The sequence below is a fragment of the Lathamus discolor genome, chromosome Z (assembly GCF_037157495.1).
Source record: "Lathamus discolor isolate bLatDis1 chromosome Z, bLatDis1.hap1, whole genome shotgun sequence".
Classification (NCBI taxonomy): domain Eukaryota; kingdom Metazoa; phylum Chordata; class Aves; order Psittaciformes; family Psittacidae; genus Lathamus; species Lathamus discolor.
Window position 1 is genome coordinate 97,721,766 of NC_088909.1, and position 22,612 is coordinate 97,744,377.

Consider the following 22,612-nt stretch of genomic DNA (forward strand, 5'->3'; position numbering starts at 1 on the left):
AAAAAGGCAGCATCGGCGCAGAGCCCGGTCTGCGCCGCGTTAATTTCATAGCACCGGCGACATGAGGACCTCATACCTCCGGACAACTGGGTGAGTCATAAATACACGGCGCACGGCTGAAAGCCGAGACTGTTTACAGTGGCTTCGCAGCAGCCTCCGCCGGGTCAAATCGCCGCCCCCCGCGCAGGGGTCGTGCTGCGCGGAGGGGACCCGCGGCGGCACCTGCGGCCGGCGAGAGGAAAGGGGGAGGGAGGACGGGAGGCCTCCCCGCCGCCGTCCGCCCGTCGGTCCGTCAGCCCGTCCGCCCGTCCGTGCGCGGCTGAGCGGCGGTGGGGAGGGAGGGGTGTTGGGTTACCCCTGCCCGGCCCCGCCGCCGCCGCGGGGCCAGCGGGTGCCGCGGGGCTGCGCCGGCGGACGCGCAGCTCACGGTATGTCGGGCCGGTGACTTCAGCCGGGAGATATTTGGAGGCTCCGCGGGGTCCGGTGCGGGGGGCCAGCGTGTGTTTGGGTCTGAAAGCGAATCAGCGGAGGGCGCGTCACTGCCAAAGGGCCCTATAAATCCATCTGCAGCGCCGAGTCGCCCTGGCAAAGACCCCGCGTCTGTGCGTCCGGCTCCGCGTTCCCCTCCGCCCGCGGGAGCGGTGCCCCCCGCGCCTCGCCCAGCCCCGCGCCCCACCACCGAACCCGCCGGCGCCCGGGGAGCCCGGCCGGAGCAGCCGAGCGGGCGCTCCCCGGCACCGGCCCGGCGTCCCGCCGCGCTCTCCCCTTGGATCTAAGCTTTCGCTGCGACGGGACCCCCGATTAGGAGGAGGAAGCGTCGCCGTCGCCGCCGCTGCTGCTGCTAGGAGCTCTACAAATCCCAGCGCCGGCCTCTGATTCTCCCACCAGACTGCGGGGGGTGCTTAGATATTTTTTCCCCCTCCTTAGCTGAGGTGGGGCTTTTTCGTGATTTGGTTTTTTGTGTTCTCTTTGGGGGTATTTTTTTCCCCTCTTTTATTTCTCCTTCCCGCCGTTGCGTGCGTGTCCGAGCGGTGTGCGGCTCCCTGCGGTGCTGGACCAGCTGGCGTTACAGGAGCCCTGATGTCTTCATCTGACTCCCCGCAGTTGTTGATGGAGTGTCTTTCTCAGATTTCCAGGCAGGGTCCCAAGAGCAGCACCCACAGCCAGCTCCCGCTGCCAGGCGGCGCTCCCCGCGGCTCGGGCCGCTCCCGCCGCTGCTGAGCGCGGCTCCGGGGCCGGAGCAGGCAGAGATCCTCGCGGAGCCGCTCCTGCTGCGGCCACAGCACCTGCGGCGGCGGGGAGGGCGCGGGGCTTGTGCTGGCGGCTGCCCTTTTTCTCCATCCACACTTGCGACCTTGCCCCCCTCCTCCATACCGAACCCCCCCCAAACCCTCCGCACAAAGAGGGTCCCGGCGCTCGGCCCCCGACCTGGCCCACATGCACCACCCGTCCGGCCGCTCGGCTCCCCGGAGTTAATGTCCATCTCGGGTCCAACGAGACCAGCTCAGAGGTGAGGGCGAGGAGGGGATCGCGGCGGGGCGGGCAGGCCGGGGCACTGGGCACCCCCCGGGGCACAGGGCACCCCCCGGGCGCGGCGAGGTGCGAGGACAGAGGCCGGCGGGGACCGGGCGGCAGCAGCTCTCCGAGATTTGCCAGGGACCCGGGGCCCGGACACTGCTCCATAACACCGGCCGGGCTGGGCTGAACCGGGCAGGGCTGAACCGGGCTGGGACCAGCTGCCGTCCCCGGCGGGGGGCATCGGGTGGCGGCGGACTGCTGGCGGGGCGACCGTGGGGCGAGGAGTTGAGGAGAGAAATGGAAGGAGAAGGGAGGAGAGAAGGGAGAAAGGAGGAGAGAGAAAGGAAAAGGGAAAAGAGAGGAACGAGGAAAGAAAGAAAAGTAGAGAAGAAGGAAATGAAGAGGAGGGGGAAAGAAAAAAGGGACTCGAGATGGAAAGGGAGAGGGAAATGAAAGGAAATGGAGATGGAAACAAAGAGGAAAAGGAAAGGGAAAGACAAAATTGAAAGTATAAGGGAACAAGGGGAAAGGGAAATGGGAAGAGTAGGGGAAAAGCAAAGAAAGGGAAAAGGGAAAGGAAGGGAAAAGGGAAGAAGGTAGGGAAAAAAAAAGGTGACAAATGAGGATGAAAGAGGAAAAAGGAAATGAGAGAAGAATAAAAAAAAAAGGAAAGGAAAGAACTGGGAAGGGGATGGGAAAGGGGAAAGAGCTAAAAATAAATGAGGAAAGGGAAAAGGAAAGAGAGGAAAAAAAGGAAAGGAAGAGGGGGAAGAATAAAGGGAAAAGGAAAGGCAGGTTTGCCTGTTGCACAACAAATCTGTGCAGGTCTGCACGCGTGATCAGCCTGGTCCACCCTGGCCCAGCCCGGGTGCTGGAGGAGTCAAGCACAAGGTGACCTGGCTGCCAGCACAGGGACATGGTTACACCCCCACGTCCCTGGGCACAGGCTGCTGTGGCCTGCCTGCCCGCATCCCCCAGAGCAGCTAGCCTGGGCATGGAGGGGCTGGAAGCCACTCTGGCCTTGCTCTCCCACACCTCTCACCTCCCTTGCTCTGGAAGGCAATGAGGTGGGAAGCTGGGGACAGGTTGTTTCCCCTGCTCTGTCCCTGGGCCTGGCCAGGGTGGATCTAGCTGACCTGAGGAGCAAGGCTGCCCAGCTTTGTCCTGGGACTGGCAGGCAGAGAGCGGGATCTGGGAGCACAGCAGTTGAGGATTAACCCTGCCCCTCCTTTCTGCCAGGGGCCCGTGTTGGAAGGAGATCTAAGATGAAGTTATGGGATGTTGTGGCTGTCTGTGTGGTGCTGCTCAACACGGTCTCCACCTCACCCCTGCCCACCGGTAAGACGCCTCTCAAGGGGCCCCCTTCAGTGGTAGAGGGGCCTGAAGACGATCTCTCCCCCATCAGCCTGCTGCCTCCCTATGCTGTGCACAGTGACTGTAAGAAACATTTCCCTTTGTAGCCACTCTGTCTGTCTTGCTAAACCTGCTCCCCTTTATTCAGGCATCAGGGTGAGGAAAGGACCCCGCCATGTTTTCTGCCTCCCATTTCTTCCCGAGGCAGTGTCACTGGCTCTGGTCTGGCTCCAGCAGCTCTAAACCAAGTCATTCTGCAAAGCTCAGGAGTGGCAATTGCCCCACCACGAGCACTATCTTCCTGACAGTCATAAGATTACTTTGGTTGAAAAACCTGGAGAGAAGGTAAAGTTAGCTGTGTGCGGAGGAGCTGAGAGGAGGATCAGGTGCATACAGATCGCAGTGCAGGCACTGAAACTCCTTTCCTGCTGCTTCAAACCTGCCAATGAAATTATTCACTGCCTGTAGCGGGCGCAAGTCCTGATGAAGATTGGGCTCCATGGTGGGAGGCACCATACCCATCCCGAAGTGCTGCTGAGTTTCATTAAATCCTCCTTGGATCCTGATCCCAAAATTAGTGTGTCCACATGGAAACTTACAGAAGAGTAGCAGTGGCAGGGTTAGGAACTTGATGCAGAGCAATCCACATGAACTGTCTCACAGTAAGACAGCTTACAATCCAAATGACAGATAATAATAATACCTTGCTAATAATAGGTCTCCTACAATAGCAGATACAGTTTTTTCACAGTGGTATGTGAGTGTATGCTAACTCTAGTGGCTTTTTAAAGTGAAAGTTAATATGACTCAGAAGTGGTAAAATACACGAATCGTGAAGATGTTCACTTAGCAAAGGCACAGGCGTAGCTTGAAGGTTGCTCCCTTGCCCTTGCTCAGCTCTCTCTGTTTAGGTCATTGCAGGATGCAGACAGTGTTCAGTAACTGGGATTCATTTTTATCTCCTTATCTGGAGGCATGTCCTTCCCCTGCGCCTGCCTCAGCTCCAGCCATGGACAGCCCTGTTCTCGTTTCTCTGGTATAGCCAGGCTAACACAGCATGGAGGCACTGAGCAGGGAATTGTGTGCCATGACTCCTCTTTTATCCCCTCCCCAGTCCCCATCTTCATTTCTGCAGACACATATATGTCCTTTCCCATTGAATCTTGTCTTTCCTTTTCTTGCTTGTGTTTCCATGCTGGAATCTTGCTGGAATGAAGCTGCTGCCTCTGCACGTCCAAGCCCAGGCTTCTACTGCTTGCAGACTGGCAGCCCCTGACATCTTTTCATCCCCTCCATAAAGGGAGATTGGCCAAAAGTGCTTCCTCGCAGGGCTCCAGCCTGTCAGGGCAGTGGGGGCACCACACATGATGATCATCTTCTCTGCAGGAAGCTGTGTGGTGGGGTAAGCACTGTCCTACAAGAGGCAGTGATCAGCTTTTCAGGTCATGGTCTGGTCCACCTGCACAGCTATTCCCCTTCTGCAGTGTCTGTAGCAAGAAGAGCATTAGGGGGGAAGTGGCACCAGTCAGTTTGTAGCTCTAGTAGAGCTACACAGTGGGAGAGCATTAATGCTTCATCTTCTCAGGGTGATAGTATTTGTGCTATGCCTGCTCTTATCTTGAAACTTCTGGGAATACAGTTCTTGGTGTGATAGTTTGTCCACAGCAGGTCAAGGGGACAGACCACCATAGCAGTTTTCTCTTTTTAGTGTCCAAAACTTCTCTATATAGCCTCTTCTCTTTTTTTTTTTTTTTTCCTTTTTTTTTCTTTTTCTTTTTTTTTTTTTTTTTTCCTTATGAATTGCGTAAACAAGAAGTGGGAAGAAAGACAACCTGTGTTTTACCTGAGCTATGATAGTATCAACAGACATCCTCTTCCACATACCTCTATTCCAGGGTACGGACATAGGCTTTGCCAAGAAGAGCTGGGTCCAGGGTTATCACCCAGGATAGTCATTTGAGAAAGGGCTGATAGTTTGGTCTCAGTCTCTTAACTCTGCAGGTCACAAACAGATGGGCCTGGCTGCAAGGGGAAAGTAAGCAGTGCTACTCTTCAGAACAGAGATTGGGAAAAATCCAGGGAGTTTCTCTGGTCTTTGCACAGTTTACACGGCACCCATAGCCAAAAGTCAGAAACTCTTCTCTCCACTACACTGCCAAGTCAGAAGAGTCAGGGGAGACCTGCAGAAAAGTGGCTGTAAGAATGCAGCGAAATACTTTGATCCACTTTCATGCTGTTTTCAGTTGATTTTGGAGAGCTATCTGCATACAAAGCCCATGAAGTTGATTCTACCCAGACACATCACTGCCTTCCTGCTGCAGCAGCATTTTGGTTAAGTCATCACCATCACTGTCTTCGACATATTTGTTTCTCTCCGCTTACCATTTGGTAGCACATGCTCTTCAGCACACAAAAGATGTATAATGGTTTGCAGAGGAGGAGTCACATTTATACCATGTAGACTTCTCTGTCCTCTACAAGGTTTCTCTTACAAGCATAGGGCAGTAAGGCACAAGCATGCAGGCATGCTTGCAGCTCCCTGGTTTGTCTGTTGGTGGACCTGCCATGTATTAATATGTCTGCGGATATTTTTGGTCAGTTGCTTTTGAGTGCCTTTGAAGGAGACAGCTCACACAGCAGTGGAGCACTGTCAGTGCCCATGTTGGCACAGGGCAGTGTGTAGGTGAGAAGCATGACTGGGTGCTGTGTCTGATCAAAAAGGAGTGCACTGTTCTTCCCTCAAGTGATTCCCATGCAGGCTGGGTGGGGAGTAGTGGTTGTGCTCCAACATGTTCATTGCTCTTACACCAGAGAGGTCAGGTCTTCCATACACTGTGTGCAGCAGGGATTATTAGGGTTGTGAGATCAAGTCCTGCTCCTAAGGGCAGGCCAGACACCTTGCTGGAGCACAGATCTGTTTTCCCAGGCCCTTGACACCTTTTTGTGTTCTAATTTGATGGGACTGCTTTCTCTGCAAAGTGCTCTGAAGTCACCTGATGCTACCTCATCCCTTTCAGATTGGCTTGAAACCTTCCTTCGTTCCAGCCTACAGTCAATGTCCTAACCTCCCAGGCTTATCATGTGTAATGTGCTGACCTTTGCTGTTCAGGGCAGTAATCAGAGATGGCAGAGGGGGTGCTGGCAATTGCAGTCTTCTGCATTTTTTAGTGGACTGGAGGCTGGAATGAGACTAGCTTCCATAAATACAGTGCATTTAAGATTAATCCAGTGTTCTTAGGTGTTTTAGACATCAGTGGTCATGGGATAGCTTATTTCGCACAAAGAAGAGCAGCCATAGAGTTTGTAAGGTTAGAAAACCCATTCTTTGTTTCTCTGATACTACAGAGCTGCTGGGGGAATGATACAATTAGCTTAAACAGTAACTGCAAATAGAACAAATATAAGCTACATTATTATAAACTAAAAGTTCTGTCAGCAGCTTCAGAAGAATGACAGTGCAGAGGGAGCCAAACACTTGGTTTGACTTATACACAGTTCCCAGCAAATACATTTTGTAAATGCTTGCTGCTGTACAGCCATATTCAACATGTATGTAAGGGCTGGAGTATCCTAAGATCCAGTATATGATGTATAATCTCTTGATCAAATGGCCATCTTTGCTAAGTAATCTTTAGTGGTAAGCATGTAGGATTAAATGAAAAATCCCACCGTGTCCTTTTCCCTCCTCATAGGAGGAAGAGGTGTTTTTTTGCTTTATAACATCTGAGTAGAAGTACCTTTAGCATGTTTATTATGCTGTAACACACCGTGGTATATGTGTGTTAAACAACTGTTAAAAATTTTTCATACTCCTGCTAAGGGTTGTTTAATGTTGAGTTACTTTGTTTAGCTGCAACATTATCCAACTAATATGGAAAGTATCTAGAATTAACAGTGATATTGTAGGGCAAAACCAGTATTAAATTAGATTTCCAACTGAATGCATTTCCTTTCCTACAATATTGATTAGCCACATTCAGTGTTACGAACCGGAACTCTGATGTTCCTGTCAGTCTTTCCTGCACAACACACATATGGCATGACGTATGTGCTCTAGTCAAAGACTACAGAGCTACAGAGGTAACCTGTCCATGCACAGTAAATCCAGTGCATTGGAGAGGTGTCAGCCACACTGAGCAGGTGCCACCCTGCATCATTTGCTCTGTGTGTATCCAGTACAGCCGGTGCATCTAGGTGCCTGACCTAATTTGCCTGTGTCCCTGGGCCAGCATAAGTGTAGTGAAGTTTGTCTGTGGGCATGCCTAGGTTATCTCGGCATTTAGAAATCTTAAACATTCAAGTTTGTCCATTTATGGCCAAAATTCTAGAAACAGAAAAAAAAAATCTGGTTAAATCCAGATGCATGTAGCTGATTTCTCCACAGTCTCAAATATAAGCACTGGATATGCATGAAAATTCTTCATTGTGAGGCACTGGAACAGGTTTCCTCAAGAAGTTATGGATGTCCCATTCCTGGAAGCATTCAAGACCAGTTTGGATGCAGCTTTGAGCAACTTGGTCTAGTGAAATGTATCCATGCCCATGGCAGGAGGGCTGGAACTAGATGAGCTTTAAGGCCCCTTCCAACCCAAACCATTCTGTGATTCTGTGATTCTATGAATATGCTCCTAGGAAAAGTATTCTGGGACTGAAGGAGGAAAGGACTGAAATGTAAGAGAATATGTTTGGGCTTTTTTTAGGGGGGTTGTTTTGTTGCATTTTTCTTCATTATAAGAGTTACCCTTTGTTTAAAGCTTTATGTCTTTGCTGTCTTTCAATTCAGGCCTTAAAATTTGCCAGTGGAAGTGAAGATTCTTCTAGGTGTTTTGTGGTGTGGGTTGCTAGATAACATACCTAAACATGCTTTTCTTGGTCATCTTTCATAGGCCTATTCAATGTATTTTAGAAATCCCCATGTTCAGGGTCTGCAGATGACAAGCTGCAAAACCCTTCTGGAAAGGCTGAAGAATCCAGCTGTGTGGTGACTATTGATGAATTGACAGGGGAGGCATTATTTGTACTCTATGAAAGGATCCTCAGACTGATAGGTTGTAATGTGTTTGTAAATTGTACTGTTCCTGATAAGATTGCATAAAGTAGCCCTTAAATATTTAGTTACAGAGTCTGAGAGAAGCCATTGGGGTCATCAAGTCACATCCACAACTGCAGATGATGAGGGATGGACATCAGACACAAACTATACATTAGAGTATGTCTGGTTTTAAGATCAAGGACAGAAAATTATTTGAAGCGTTTCAAATATCAACATTCTTTTTAAAGAGTAATGCCACAGTGTATGACTTGCCAGATATTTAGGTTGTATGTATTGGTACAGTGCTCAGGCTGAAACCTGCAGGTACACTACTTTGAAGTCAGTGGGACTTGTACTCATGCTTTAATCATTATTGAACAGGAATAGTCTTCAAAAAAAAGCAAACACTGAAATCAAAATAGTTGTTTTCCTGTGTCGGGGCCAAGCACTGTTAGAGCAGTATGCCAAAACTCAGGTGGCCATGCTTTTAGAGGCAATCTGTTTGAATCCAGCTACAAGCTTTAACTAACAAGCTATATATACAAACGTCTGGACTACCTCTGCTCCTATCCCAAGCATGTAAGATTTCTTTGGCAGAACCAGCTATTACTTGGGAAGTTTGTGACAGAGAGGAGTGGACCCAGTGTAGTAGCTAGGAAGGAGCTTGTTCTTCTGAGCACACACCAGTGCTCTCTGGCAGGCCATGGTCTACACATCCCAAGATGAGATCTTCTGCAGCAGAGAACACAGCACCTGCACTAGAGCTAAAGACTGGTTATTATGATAACAGTTTCCAAACTGCAATATTAAAACTTTTCCCGTTGTAAACACGTTGAAATGCAGTTAGAGAAAGGCGACAGTGGGGGAACATGTATTATTTATAGGTCAGATCAAAATCTGACAGCAGCAGAGATGGCTACAGGAGGGACATCAGCTATGGTTTTGTCTGGACAACTCTGCTTTACTGCCGCTAGGGAACAGACTGGGATAGGGTCCCTTCCTGCTGCTTTAATTCCTGTGCTTGTTCCTTGGGAGCAGCCCCGAAACCCAACAGGAGATGCAGGGTAAGAGAGCAGGCAGCCTGGGAACAGTTGCTGTTACTTATTTAGGAATGCTGTTCCCATTCAGTGAGCTGGCACTAAAGTGGGGCTGGGTGAGCAATGTGGGGTTTTACTGATGTCATGTGAGGGCTGATCTGGGTCACTTCTGCATCAGGCATGCTAAAGAGAATTTATTCTTATTACCAACAGCATTTCCTCCATTAAAATCTCACTGCTGTGCCTGTTAGCTGGCTGCATGTGTTCTTGCTGATACAGGCCACAGGTTTTGGGCCCCACTCATTCATATTCATTTTAGACTCTTGCAGGGTTCATACAGAACCAAGCATTAAGCATAAACCCAGGGTTTACTGGGAAGCTGGATATTTATTCAACATGGTATGGATTTGGAGGGGTACAAGACCTTGGTGAGGAGACAACAGGCAGGTACGTGCCTTGCCCAGGTTTGGCTCCAGCTCCATCAATAGCTTCAGGTGGGGCACTGTCACTTTCTTTTTTCCCTTTTTACACTCCATGCCATAACTTCCTCAGATCCAGAGACTGCTTTGTGGGTGCTCCAGTACCCACTCAGCCGTCTAAGATAAGGCTGTAGCGTGGACAGGCTGCTGCTGAGTTGTCTCACTGCTGAAAAGCTGTCTGCTACTGTTGAAAAGCTGTCTGCTCCTCAGTGATTGAGAGACGTTTGTTCAAAGCTCTGTATCACAGGCAGGACCACATTCTCCTGCGGCGCTTTTGCTGCATGACTGCTAGATGAGACACTCCTCTGCCCACATCAGAGAGGCCAGACACCAGTGCCAGCCCAAAATCAAGCAGAACATTGTGAACAGCCCCACCTAGACAAGGTGAAGAACAAGAAACTCTTGTTGACAGGTCAGCTTGCAAGGCAGTTTCCTTTACTTCACCTAGCTCATTTGAGCTTGCTGTTTCCCCCTGCTCTCAGGGAGTTCCCCCAGCTGGCAGCAATTGGATGATCTTATTGTTTCTCCCCTTTCTTGTCCTGGTGGGAACCAGTGTCTCATACCTCTGAGAAGGCAGGACAAAGGATGCAACGGAGGCACTGTGAAGAAAGGCACTGTGAAAATACAAAGTACTCTGCAGATCTGCCTTTATGACCAACATATAGGAAGCAACAGAGTTAGCTAGTGAGGTACAAATAAAAAATTTGGCCGCTCCATCATGAGGAAACACACAAGGAAGGTTAACTCTGTGCCTTGTTCCAGTGCTGTCTTATCATACCTGAGTGGTGTGAGTGGCCCCGAAGTCATCCTCCAGGTTACTTAGCACTTTACCTTGATGAGAGACAAGTGACACTGGTGAGAGGCTCCATTTCTCAGGGCTGTGTGCATCAGAGGGGAGGACACAGTGTGTCTTGGGAGCTGGCAAGGTAGGGAGTGAAGCAGTGAACCAGAACTGTATTAAACATTTAGAGATGAGCTGACCCTGGTGTGTTTGATGCTCCATTTCCTAATGGACACAACCGACTGGTTTCCATTTCACTCTTAGCCCCACAGATTTTCATGAAAGGCATGAAAGCAAAGTCATGCCTCAGTGAGGTGATATTTTCATTGTTTAAATCCTGAAAACCTTTCAGCGTAACTATTTTTAACACCTGCCACTGCTCAGATGTGTGCATGATAGGCTTTGGTTTTAATGAAAAACATTTCGTTTTCAATAAAATAAATGGTTTATCCCCACCACAGTTGGTGCTTTTTTACTTTGCAAAACAGAATGATCATCACATCAGTAATTTTAACGTGAGGCTGCAATTCCACGAACAGGTTACTCTGAGACTAACATACGTCTTTGTGATGTGAGATGGAGGATAATGAATAAATGGTATACCAAAGTGATTTTCATAACAAAAAAACGAGGATGATTTGTTGCAGTCACTGTTAGAGGCACAGTAATTGTCTATTTCTGACTAGAAATTATCTAAGAAGAAACATCTTTGTGAGCATAACTTTGGAGGAAACTTAAAAAATACCAAGCAAAGAAAGGAAATGAAAATATTTTAGTTAAGAAGGGTGCAGAGTAAAGTACCAGAACTGTTTTTGAAAAAGGACCATTTGATCCTAGCACAGATCTAGATCTGAATTTCCTAAATAATGCTTACCATTATAGTGAGCACTTGAACTTTTAAGTCGTACTTTAAACCAGTCTACTGCTGTCTGACCTTCTCTTCTACTGCTGTCTGACCTTCTCTACTTGAAAGACAGCTGTGCTTAAGTGTAATTTTATTAAATGTTTGGCCTGATGTTTTGATGTAGTGGCTATATGCTGCCACAAATGCATGCATAAAAGCTACACTGAAGAACAAAAATCTAATAGTATCATTTTTAGTATGCCTTATGCAACCTCTATTACACCTTTTTACCTCAGAACATGCAAAGTACCAGATGATGCTGCAGTGATGTGATTATATTTTCCCAGGATCAGTATGGAAACCTATTCTATAAAGCACAGTTTCAAATAATTTAAACCATCATGTTTTATGAGATTTTTAATATTTTTTTTTAATGAAAACCCACTAAAAATTATTATTTTGTTGTTTTCCTTTGAGCCATAATAGACAGCATGGTCAGAAGAGGCTGTAGTTAGCCTTTTAAGTCCATAACCAGGGACCAAATGAGTAACTGGATCTTTTTCTCAAAAGCTGAAGATCCATCTGTTCCTACTGAAATCAGTTTGTGGTCAGGTACAAACTGGAGGTTTCTTGCTCTACCGTGCTGGGTTACTGTCACTGTGGGGAGTATTTGGCTTTAAAATAAATCTGTTGCTAGTGAAATCAAAGGAATAGTTTTACAAAATGTAATTATGATCACATTTAGACATGAATAAATTGCCCATTTTTCCTTAATGGAGACTGTTTTCTTGAGAATTTGATGAGTTTGGTTCGGGTATTCATTTAGATCTATCCTGTGTAGAAGTCTATCTGAACACTCCGTAATTTATTCTTATAAAAAGCACGCGCATCAGATCACAGTCCTGCTGGCACGTGGTGCTTTTAATTACTTGGAAATGCAAGGACAGGCTCTGGAGGGTTCTCAGTGGGGAAGATGCTGGGAGGAAGGCATGCTTTCCTGCATTTCCAAAGCAGAGCTCCAGGGTTTTATGTGGGAGCAGAGGCTGATGGGGAGCGCCATGGGTATTTGGCTTCAGGATCCTGCACCTGTACTGCCAGCTCTTGTAGTGCCAGGGGACACGACTGTGCTTGAGGACAGCAGGTCAAAGCCTCAGGTTCCAGAGGGCATCAGTGAGGCGAGAATTTCAGTTTGCATTCAAGAGGGACGTTCCTAGCCTGAGAGGATGTGTCAAATTGATGATCTGAGTGTGCCCTAAAGGTTCAGAAAGGAAGCTAACAGCTTGCAAAAAGTAAGCAGAAGATGCAAATATTCTTGTGGGATTTTATTAGGGTTTTTTAATTAGTATTTTAAATGAGTACCATGTCTTCTTCTTCTATTTGACTCCTGGAGCTCTGGACACTTGATGTTCACCAGCTCTGCCCCCAGCCTGATCACTCTTCTGGATTCCCATGTGCACCAGTGCTGTGATGTTTCATTCTTTCTTTCTTTGTTTTATTTGTTTTCTGGTCATGTGAGAAACTCCTGTCAGATCAGGAGCCCTGGTTCAGCTGTGCATGGGAGGCAGAGAAGCTGCCCAGAGCCAGACTGTCACTTGGGCTTCCACCCATAACCCCCACTCTTGATACTCCAGCTCTTCAGAGCAGACTCATCCTCTGGTTGCCATCAGAGGAAAACGCTCTGCCTGTTTCTTCCTGGGTGGCCAGGTCCTTGGCACAGCACTGGAAGAAGGAGTGTGGAAGGGCGCTGTAGGAGAGCAAGACGAGTGGGAGCAGAACACAGAGTGCTGGCCACAGCTCCTGCAGGCACCACTGACTGCCCCACACTCCTGCCAGCAGGGTGCTAGGCAGAGGTGATGCAAAATGCATGCACGTGCCCACACACAGACTGCCTTCAAGAGACCTCCCCAGCGAGCTGGACGGTCAGGAAACAGCTTTCAGAAACGTCACATGAAACCCAAACAAAACCTCATGACTTTGCACCAGTCTTGTGAGTGTTCATGGCACTGCTGTCTAAGTGGTGGGGCTCAACCCATCACCCTGCCACAGTATGGTCTGTGAGCCTTTTTCCCATGCTGTGAACAAGATACACTGAGGTCCCATGTTCCCTGATTTTAATTTCAAGGGCATGTGGTCCTTTCTCTTGGGAAGCACCTCCTTTGAGGTGTATTGTGTGAGCCAACCTTCACTAACCTAGTTAACTGAGTACATGCTGTTGTGGGCTATCCCATCCTGTTCTAACCTGTCCTGTCCCATTCTATCCTGTCCTAATCAGGATAGTTTTGGATTTTTAAATTCTAATTCCTTCACACACTGGAGCTGTGACCAGGGACTACTGCTCAGAGATCCTTACTGCTTTTATTGCCATGGTATCTGAACATTTTCTGCTGGCACTTTGTACAGTGTGACAGGCATCTGTCATGTGTTTGTTCTCTCAGCTTTTCCACCAGAAGGCAAGTGTTGTCAGTAAACTTGTTTGTTTTCAAAAAAATATGTGTATGTATAATCAGATATATTTGCATGTGTGTATGTGTAAATACAACACATATATGCAGACGTGCAATCTGTGTATGTTATAGGAAGGGATAATAATATATGCTTCCCCTAGGGTGTGAAATCCCCATGAGAAGCTCTGTCTGCTGCTCAGTCAAGTCAGCACAGACAGTATTAAAAAGGCAAAGCTGCCGGGCTATTGACCTTCATTTGAGGATATACGTTCTCCAAACAGCGTTGGAGGCGTAGGGGTAACTAAGCACTCCTCAGTCAAGTGGCTTCATTAAGGTTACAAACTGCCACTTGATGCTAAGGCAGCCCCTGTGAGTCCAGTGGTGTTCCCTGGCCATGCAGCTCAGCTCAGCACCCCCTTCACTCCCAGCAGCACTTTCCACAGTGCAGAGACCAGACAAGCTCTCGGTATGTGGTTGCTGTGGTGCAGAGAGGTCTCGGCATCCCTTGACACATCTACGAAGTGCCCATCAGGATGAGGTGGTCCTGCTGTCGGCCTACTCCACCTTCCCTTCTGTCCATTAGCCTTTTACAGTCTTTACTCCTTGGTCAAGGTTTATTGCTTATTCATGTGTGATGTCTGGTGGAAGCTTCCTTAGCTCTAGTGCCTTGTTTCAGCATGTCTGGACAAGGTGTTAATGCTGACATTTCTACTTGGTTGCCCAGGATCTTACTAGAGCAGTTTTTTAGAGTATTTGTTTCCAGCTCTCAGGCTTTGCACCAATGCTCATTGGAAAGCTGAATATCCTTACTGAGTTCTGACTGGCACCTTAGCATAGGCTGCTAAATCAACTGTCACTTCATTCCTGCCTGTCAAGGTTCTCCTCAAACCCCTGTGCACTACTCCTAGTGACTGTTTGTAATCATGCTGATGATTATGCTTTGTAAAGCATCGCAAAATTAGCTCCAGGCCACATATGATCAGTATGAGCTCCATTGTTTGGGTCCATGTTTCAGTGATTGCTGGGTCCAACTGCACTTGATGCAGTACTAAGAGCACAGGCCCATGCTGTCGGGTGTGCATTGAAACTTGGCTCTGTGGGATTGTATAATAATTTAGAGTTGCACCAGCCAGAGGCTGGCTGATAGCAGGGACTGGAGGTGTTCCTCAAATAGTGCTAACTTACAGAAGCAGACTTGGGGTACATTGGCAGTCCAGTTGGAAGCTGCTGAAAGAGAATCATTGCATGACTAGTTTGGGGATCCACAGGCAGAGGGGGAGTTACTTATAGGAACTTGCAAGGATCACTTCATAACCTTGTAATGCAGCTGGCATTGTGTTCATGAGGTTGTACCTACATAGCTGTGTAAGAGCAGCATGTGTGGTTGTAGGTGGGCATACACTGACCAGGATTAAGAGGCCCAACAGATTTTATTAAGTGGAGCTCTGTGCCCACTGTTCCCACAGGTTCCCTAATACAACCCATAAACTTTGTGTCTCCTCCAGTAATGTAATCTCCAAATATTGGAGGTCACTGTAGAAGTCCTCTCAAGAGATTTGGATTTCTGCTTGGAATATCTTCCAGTCTGCAGTTCACCCTGGAGAGAGAAAATTGGCATTCACTTTACTCATAGTGCTGGCATCCCTCAATAATCCCTCAGAGTGAGTCTCCCAAATAGCTTAATGCTGCAACAGGAGATAAGCTGAGCAGGGATCTCCAGCTCCTTTAGAGCTATCAGCCACACACAACTCATCCCAGGTTACATCTTACATCTTGGAATGCTTCTTCCATGGTTTCTATTAGAACCCAGTGAAATCAGCAGGACCACTGATTCTGCCAGTTAACCCATTTTCTGGTTGCAACGAGTCCATGCGTGTAGGTAAGGCTTCTCTAGTTGGATACACTGTTGGCTTGATTACTTGATTTGCTTTTTGCCCTAATGCTTCCACCTTCTATCATGTTGATACCCCATGCCTGCATTACCAGTGTGCATGGTTAGTCCTGCATATACTACAGACCACAGAAATTCTTCTATGGTGTTTCCTCCAACTTAAACATCACAGGCCACTTGCAGCAACATTAGCTCCCTTGTTCAGGTTGGGGCAGTGATCATGCATGAACCAGGATAGGGGTCAGCGTGGGCTTTGAGAAGGGACACAGTTCACAACGTGGGCCTTTCCTCCTCTTTATCTACCCTCCAAGGCATACTTGGATTAGCTTGGGCAGGACAGTGCTTGAATCCTGTAACTGTCTGATTAATATTTAACCAGAGTAGACTCCTTCATATAGCATTATTACAGGGGTAGGTGGTAGTTTCGTACCTGAATTGCAAGCAGTTTAAATATGATGTGACTAGTGGGTTTGTTATCTATTCAGGTAATGCACAGTTCTGTTTCTCCCTTCATAGGTAGGGGACATTTATTCCCCTCATTTCACTGGCAGCATACTGGGCTTGAGGTAAGTATCAGAATCACAGAATCATAGAATAGTTTGGGTTGGAAGGGCCCTTAAAGATCATCTATCTCCAAACCCCTTGCTATAAGCAGGGACACCTTCCACTAGACCAGGTTACTCCAAGCCCCATGCAACCTGGCCTTGAACACTTGCAGGAATGGGGTATCTACAACTTCCCTGGGCAATCTGTGCCAGTGCCTCACCACCTTCACAGTAAGGAATTTCTTCCTAATGTCTAATCTAAATCTCCCGTCTGTCAGCTTACAGACATTCCCCCTTATCCTATCCCTACATGCCCTTGCAAAAAGTCGCTTTTCAGATTTCTCGTAGGCCCCTTTAGACAGTGGAAACTGCTCCAAGGTCTCCATGCAGCCTTCTCTTCTCCAGGCTGAACAACCACAACTCTCTCAGCCTGTGTTCACGGAGAAGTGCCCCAGCTCTCTGATCATCTCTGTGACCTCCTCTGGATTCTCTCCAACGGGTCCACATCCTTCTTGTGTTGGGGCCCCAGAGCTGGACACAGCACTGCAGGTAGGATCTTGTGAGAGCAGAGTAAAGGGGGAGAATCACCTCCCTTGATCTGCTGGCCACATCTGTGAGGCAGCCCAATATGGGGCTAAGGTTGTAGACAGGAATCTCCATGTATAGTTTGGCTTTCCTCATGACAGTCTCCCATCCTCTTCCTGATGGTTGACCATTGCATGAATTCCACTAAACCCTAGTATGTTTCTCTCATGGTTGTAGTTCACTCTCTGTAGCCAACCTGCTGTTGTGTTATAGTGTTGCTACAAGGGTTGGGTCAGGATTATATGACAAAGGTGTAGGCTGGGGTAGTCACAGTGGTATGAGAAGGATAATTTGGAGGTGAGAGTGGAAAACGGCACAGGCAGAGCTATCTCCTCAGAGCCACATTCTTCCTTTATCAGGTTATGAGCTAAGAAACCTAGTTTTCTATACAAGAAACCTAGAAATCGCCCAGTCCCACAGCAGCCAGTGCCTCCTGCCAAACCCCTCTCCATCTGTACCTCTGCCAGGGCCAAGCTTGTACTACAGCAACGGTGACTATGCCAACTCCACGTGGGTCATCTTGTTTGCCTGTGTTTAGCAAGGTGTCTACCCTTTCTTGCTTTTAAGAAATGTAGCCCACCCATCACCTCAACCTGGGCCTTGCTCAGTAGGGCAGTATTTATATGGTGTAGGCAGACCAGCCTGTCCTGCAACAGAGCTGGGTGATGCATCCAATGGAAACATCTATCCAAGTGACCCCCCCTACAGTAGGGGTGGCTTGTAGTGTGTATTTTGATACCTGCTACACAGGTAATGAGGGGTGTAAGAAGGGTGCACTTACCATTGGTGTCATGGCTATATGGGGCTGAAGGGTCCTGCTTTGTTCAGGTCCCATATAGCTGTATAGATAGCAGTCATGCCTCCTTCGTGTCTTTTGATAGTCACTGGTCTGCAAAATCGGATGGATGTCTGTAACACAAAGTGTAATTCACTTTTTGCAGTCCAAAACTCTGCAGTTTATAGGATCCTGTTTACCATTTGCCACCCTCATTATGTGAAGGTACAAGACTGCCTGCCTTCATTCTTTTACGAGTCTATGCTATTTTGCTGGAGCCATCCTTGAAAACCTTGTACTTCTGATCCATCACTGTTTTGTCAAGGAGGAGGGGGCCTCTAGGATGTGGCTGCTTCAGGAAGGGGTCCATGTTCTTCCCTATGTGCAGATGCACAGTGTTTTAGCAGGTTTTTGCGCGAGATGAGTTAAGATCCTACTGCCCCATCTCCTCTGTTTGGTGCTTCCTTTGAAGATACGAAGGTGAACCTTTGCTAGGCAATGGGAAACAGCCGTCTCATTCTTCCTCTCTTCTGTCAATGCCTGTAAAAAGAGTCCATGCCACCAGGTGTGAGTTGGGTACCTATGGTGCCTGGTCTCCCATCAGGGCTCCTGTCTGTTACAGTGCTCATTAGGGAAATGTGATGCTGAGCCTTTGCTAAGGACCTGTTTCTATCTCAGCACCTGACCAGGCAAGAGCATTTGTGGCTCAGCTGGAAGTACCAGCCCCTGGCCAGATGCACTGCATTGGGTATCGCCTTTCCCAGTGTTTGTAGTTTCTGGGATATTTGTAGGGGTCCTTCTGGAGATGGAGCTCCCATACATGCAGGGCTGGGTGCATGACACTGGTCTGTTACATGGGTGGGAACTTAGGAACTAAATGCAGAAAGAAGCATCCTCTTATGTCTTATTGGAAAGGAAGTAAGTCCTCAAGTCTTGATTTTGGCACAATGAATGAGTAAAGAAAATCTCAACACTGCAAGGTAGTTTATGTGTTTAAAAGACAATTACTAATAATACAATATAAGAACACCTTACATGCACACTTCTGACAGCCCAACTCTCCATTAAATCACTGTGTTCACTAAAGTAGATCATGCTGAGGGGGTTGGTCAATGGGAAGTTTAAAGATTTCAAAGCATTATTTTTTTTCCAAATCATGCTGAAAAGCTGGAATCTTAGAACATTCCAGAACACATTGAGTTTCACCCTCTTTGAAGAAGCTCATTCTGCTAGTATCAAAACATTTCATTTGCTTGAGTAATTTTTCACTGTTAGGGTATGTATGAAGTGAAAAATGAAACAGGTATTTTAACTTCATAAAAAGAAACTTAATTAATAACATTTCATTTGAAAATTAGCATAATAATTCTATTCTGAACTATTTCTATACAGTCTAATCAGCATCTTGTGCTACAAAATACTTCAACGAGAAAATTTCAAAACCCCTGATACTAACTATCCCCTAGAAGCAGTAAAAAAGTAGGCATTCAGCCAGGATTAATAGCTCAGCCTGGTGCCCCAGGAAATTCTGTCTTACCCCAAAACCTTATCAATAGGTGTATTTGGAAATCCTAACCACTGCTGGTGTGAAAATACAGTAGTTAACATTTATAATCACAAAATTGCTTTAAGAAAACCTTGCCCTTTAGCTACTTTGCTGGGAAGAGCCTGGTGCCTGTGTAACCTCTCTACACTAGTTTCATCCATCCATTAACTAATACTCGTATCATGGCATCCTTTTCCTTCCCTTGATTTTGATAGAGCTCATTCAGTGTTAAAATACTCGCTGGAGTGCTACCAAGCACCATCAGACACCTATGGAGATACGTATCTCATTTATTTTTCTCCAAATGAGTTTCCATGATGATCCAAACCATTCCAAATTCTCCCTGATTTTTGAGGGTGTTGGGCATGCACTCTGAAGTGATGGGCAGAGCAGCTTGCATGTGTCTGTTGTTTTTGAGCCATGAATGGACTAACTTAATGAAAATTGCCTTGTGACAAAACCTTTTCTCTCCTTTTCCAAACAGCTAACATGCCAGAGGATTATCCAGATCAATTTGATGAGGTAGTGGACTTTATTCAAGCCACTATTAAAAGACTGAGGAGGTCACCGGATAAACAGACCCCAATTTTTAATAGGCGGGAGAGAAACCGGCAAAACGCAGCCGCACACACAGAGAATACCAGCAAAAAGGGGAGAAGGAATCAAAAGGGAAAAAATCGGGGATGTGTCTTAACAGAAATACATTTAAACGTGACTGACTTGGATTTGGGATATGAAACCAAAGAAGAGCTGATTTTCCGGTATTGCAGTGGATCTTGTGATGCAGCAGAGACCACCTATGACAAGATTTTAAAAAACCTAACCAGAAAGAAGAAACTAGTCACTGACAAAGTGAAGCAAGCCTGTTGCAGACCCACAGCCTTTGATGATGACCTGTCCTTTTTGGATGATAACCTGGTTTACCACATACTGAAAAAACATTCCGCAAAAAGGTGTGGATGTGTCTGACTGCTGCACGCCAGAGGCAGCGCCTGTTTTGCATTCCTGCTATGACGCAAAAATAGGGACCAAGGTTCCTGGGGATATGTCTGCTCAGAGCAGAAAAAAGGACCAAGAATGCAGAACGAGGTGTTGTGAGAGCCTGGGGAGGGCGCGAGGCGGCATAGGAGGATGGAGGCTTTTGACGTCCTACGGGAAAGTACATAAAAGCTCAGGTGGAGATGCTGACGGCTGGATGGCATGCGTGCTCCCTTTCCCGTTTGACACAGTTCACCATCAGTGGGACTCGGATCCATGAGGAATGTGCTTAAAAACACAACCCTGCCATACCATGTTGTGTTGTAACTATACCATCTGTGCCAGGAAGCTTAGCCAAGAAGTAGTTTAGGAATACCTTACTCATCCCCTGTGCCCTCAGCTTTACTGAAAGACACATTGTGCTACTGCTCATTGAAGGGTGGTTCCTAAGCGCTTAGGACAACTTCAAAACTATAATAAGATTGACATTGTAAGTAAGATGATATCAGGCAAATATCAAAATTTCAAGGCTCAAGTTCTCTAGGGCCAGTACCGATATGAAGCAAAACAGTTCCACTTACTGGTTAAGTTTGATTATTTCCATCTCGTGTTTTTGAAAAGGAGTGTAGGATTTCATTCTTCTGCTACCTATGAAAACAAGTTGAGTTTTTAAGCACTTCTTCCTAGTATAGTAAGACAAGTAACAAGCCCCGCCTAGACAAAACGTGTTTCTTTTGGTTTACAAAGGACTAACATCACTTGCGTAACTACATTTCTATTTGGTCATTGTGAGTGAGCAGAGACTACTTGATGCAATGCATCCATTCAGAGACATAAATATACAGAAGATATTTATTGAGATTAAGTTATTGTTATTTATTACAGTTCAGTAATGAGTCTCCTTTCCTTATTTATTGAAGATTCTTTTCAAAGGTGCCAAAGTAGAAGGTGCTTGGAAGATACAGAGAGACAATGAAGTTGGGAGCAACAGTCCATGCTTTTGATTGAAATAGTTAATTTGAATGCAAAAAATCACTTACTTTACCTTTTTTCTTTAAAACAAAATCCTGATTGTGTTCGCAAAATGTAGTGCCAAAGCCTGCAGCCCTTCCACCTAATACTGTAAAAATTACTGCAGTCATACATGTGCAGGAGCAGCAATGGCTCTGGACAAGCGAGGGTTGCAGGACTTGGCTCAACATTAGCAATTTGTTAGAAGAACTAATTCTAGTCATATTTTAAATGTAGCCACGTTTTTTTTTTCTCACAGTTTTTGCCAACTGACCTCACATAACTATTGACAAATGGAAAATAATCACATTTAGCATTATAATTTCTTTTTGTATTTATTTGAGCTTTTCCTTCCGTATTTCCATATAGAAGAGGTTAAATCCCTCCTATTAGTTAGCCCTGGATTTAATATAGCCTGCAAGTAAACAATTGTGTTAAATAACCAAAGTGTTTTGTATAATTTGCTGAAACATACCCACACAGCAGAACAGTTTGAATTTTCTTAGGATGAGGGAGGTTGTAGAGCAAAGGAATTCATAATGCAAGCCCTAGTTCTGGAGACTTTTTTCCTGAAGGAGCAGCAATGCAGGTCACTAGTCATACCTGAAAACCAGTGAAGCATCAACTCCCACAAAAACAACAGGAAGAAAAAAAAATCCCTACTGAAACCCAAAAAAAACAAAGGTCTGACCTTTTATCTCATGCATGCAATGGCTCTCCATATTCATTTTGCCCTGGGCCCCTCAGGGCACCACAGAAGAAGGGTCCAGAGGTCAAGGAAGTTGAAAACAGGCATAGAAAGATATACAAAGTGTATGAAATGTAATTCAGCCCTGGCCTCCTCTGCTTTCCTGGGTGACGGAGGGCAGGCGCAGAGCCCACCTGCAGGGTTTGTTCTTGCACTGCCATGGGGATACCTCACCCTCCGCGCTGGCCAGGGCTGGTATAGCTGGTACCACCAGCACTGGTATGGTTTGGGCAGTAAAGGCCTAAAGCTAAAGCTTAGTAAAGGCTAAGCTGAGTGTCAGCTGTGCTGGGGCAATTGCCCAGAGGCAGCACTCAGAGCTGTACTTTTACTTGCCCCAAAGCATTTTCCGCACAGCTTGAAGAGGCTGTAAGAAAAGCAAAGCACTATGTTCAAAATACAAAAGGGTAAAGTTTGTGATTTTTTTTTTTTATCTTTTAGACCTTACTGAAGACAGGAGTGTGCTTCTCTGGAGTTTTTTACTTCACCTGCGATTTATGTCTCAAGTCATTCGTGTTAATCAACCAAAGTTCTCTACAGACTTTATTTTTGTACAATACTCATTTTATAACTTTTTACAAAATAAAACTCATTTCTATTGTTACCTGGTTGTTGCTTGTGCTTCTTCGCCATCCTACCACTTCCAAGTTACAGTATTTCCCAGTTCCTAACCCACATGGAGCAATGCTGAAGAGCCAGCAAGTCCTCTATGAAGTGAAGCTTCCCACTGCTATCTCTCCAGCATTTCTACTGTGGGTCAGAGTTGATCATTAGGCCACTGCAATAAATGACTGGAAAATGCATGGTAAGCAGTGACACAGCAATCAACACAGTGGAAGCCTGGTGTTACCCAAGCTGTCTCTTGCCCATGCAGGGCTGCAGTAGCATCATGGTGGCCTTGGCTATGCATGGCCACAATTTCTGCACTCGAAGGAGATTTGTATTTTGCTTTGCTAGCCCAGGCGTTACATCAGTTGGACTAGATCCCACCCACTTTGGCAGTCCTTTTCTCTTCATCTTTAATAAGGAAAATTGAGGAATTTTCTTT

The 22,612-nt window shown here is 46.6% G+C and overlaps 1 protein-coding gene across 5 annotated transcripts; it reads left to right on the plus strand.

Moving 5' to 3' along the window:
• On the plus strand, positions 1 to 22,168 carry GDNF (glial cell derived neurotrophic factor). Of its 5 annotated transcripts, none has more exons than XR_010608618.1 (4): positions 937 to 1,510; positions 2,758 to 2,955; positions 19,315 to 20,298; positions 22,006 to 22,057. XR_010608618.1 is itself a non-coding variant. In XM_065661934.1 (4 exons), the coding sequence occupies exons 2-4, from the start codon at positions 2,784 to 2,786 to the stop codon at positions 22,013 to 22,015; spliced, it is 651 nt and encodes a 216-aa protein (XP_065518006.1). In that variant the 5' UTR covers positions 937 to 1,510; positions 2,758 to 2,783; the 3' UTR covers positions 22,016 to 22,054. The 5 variants fall into 5 exon arrangements, 4 of the variants coding, with proteins under 4 accessions (XP_065518005.1, XP_065518006.1, XP_065518004.1 ...); XM_065661934.1 differs by having other exon boundaries at positions 19,315 to 19,783; positions 22,006 to 22,054; XM_065661933.1 differs by lacking the exon at positions 937 to 1,510 and adding an exon at positions 1 to 90 and having other exon boundaries at positions 19,315 to 22,168.
• Positions 22,169 to 22,612: the final 444 nt, after the last annotated feature.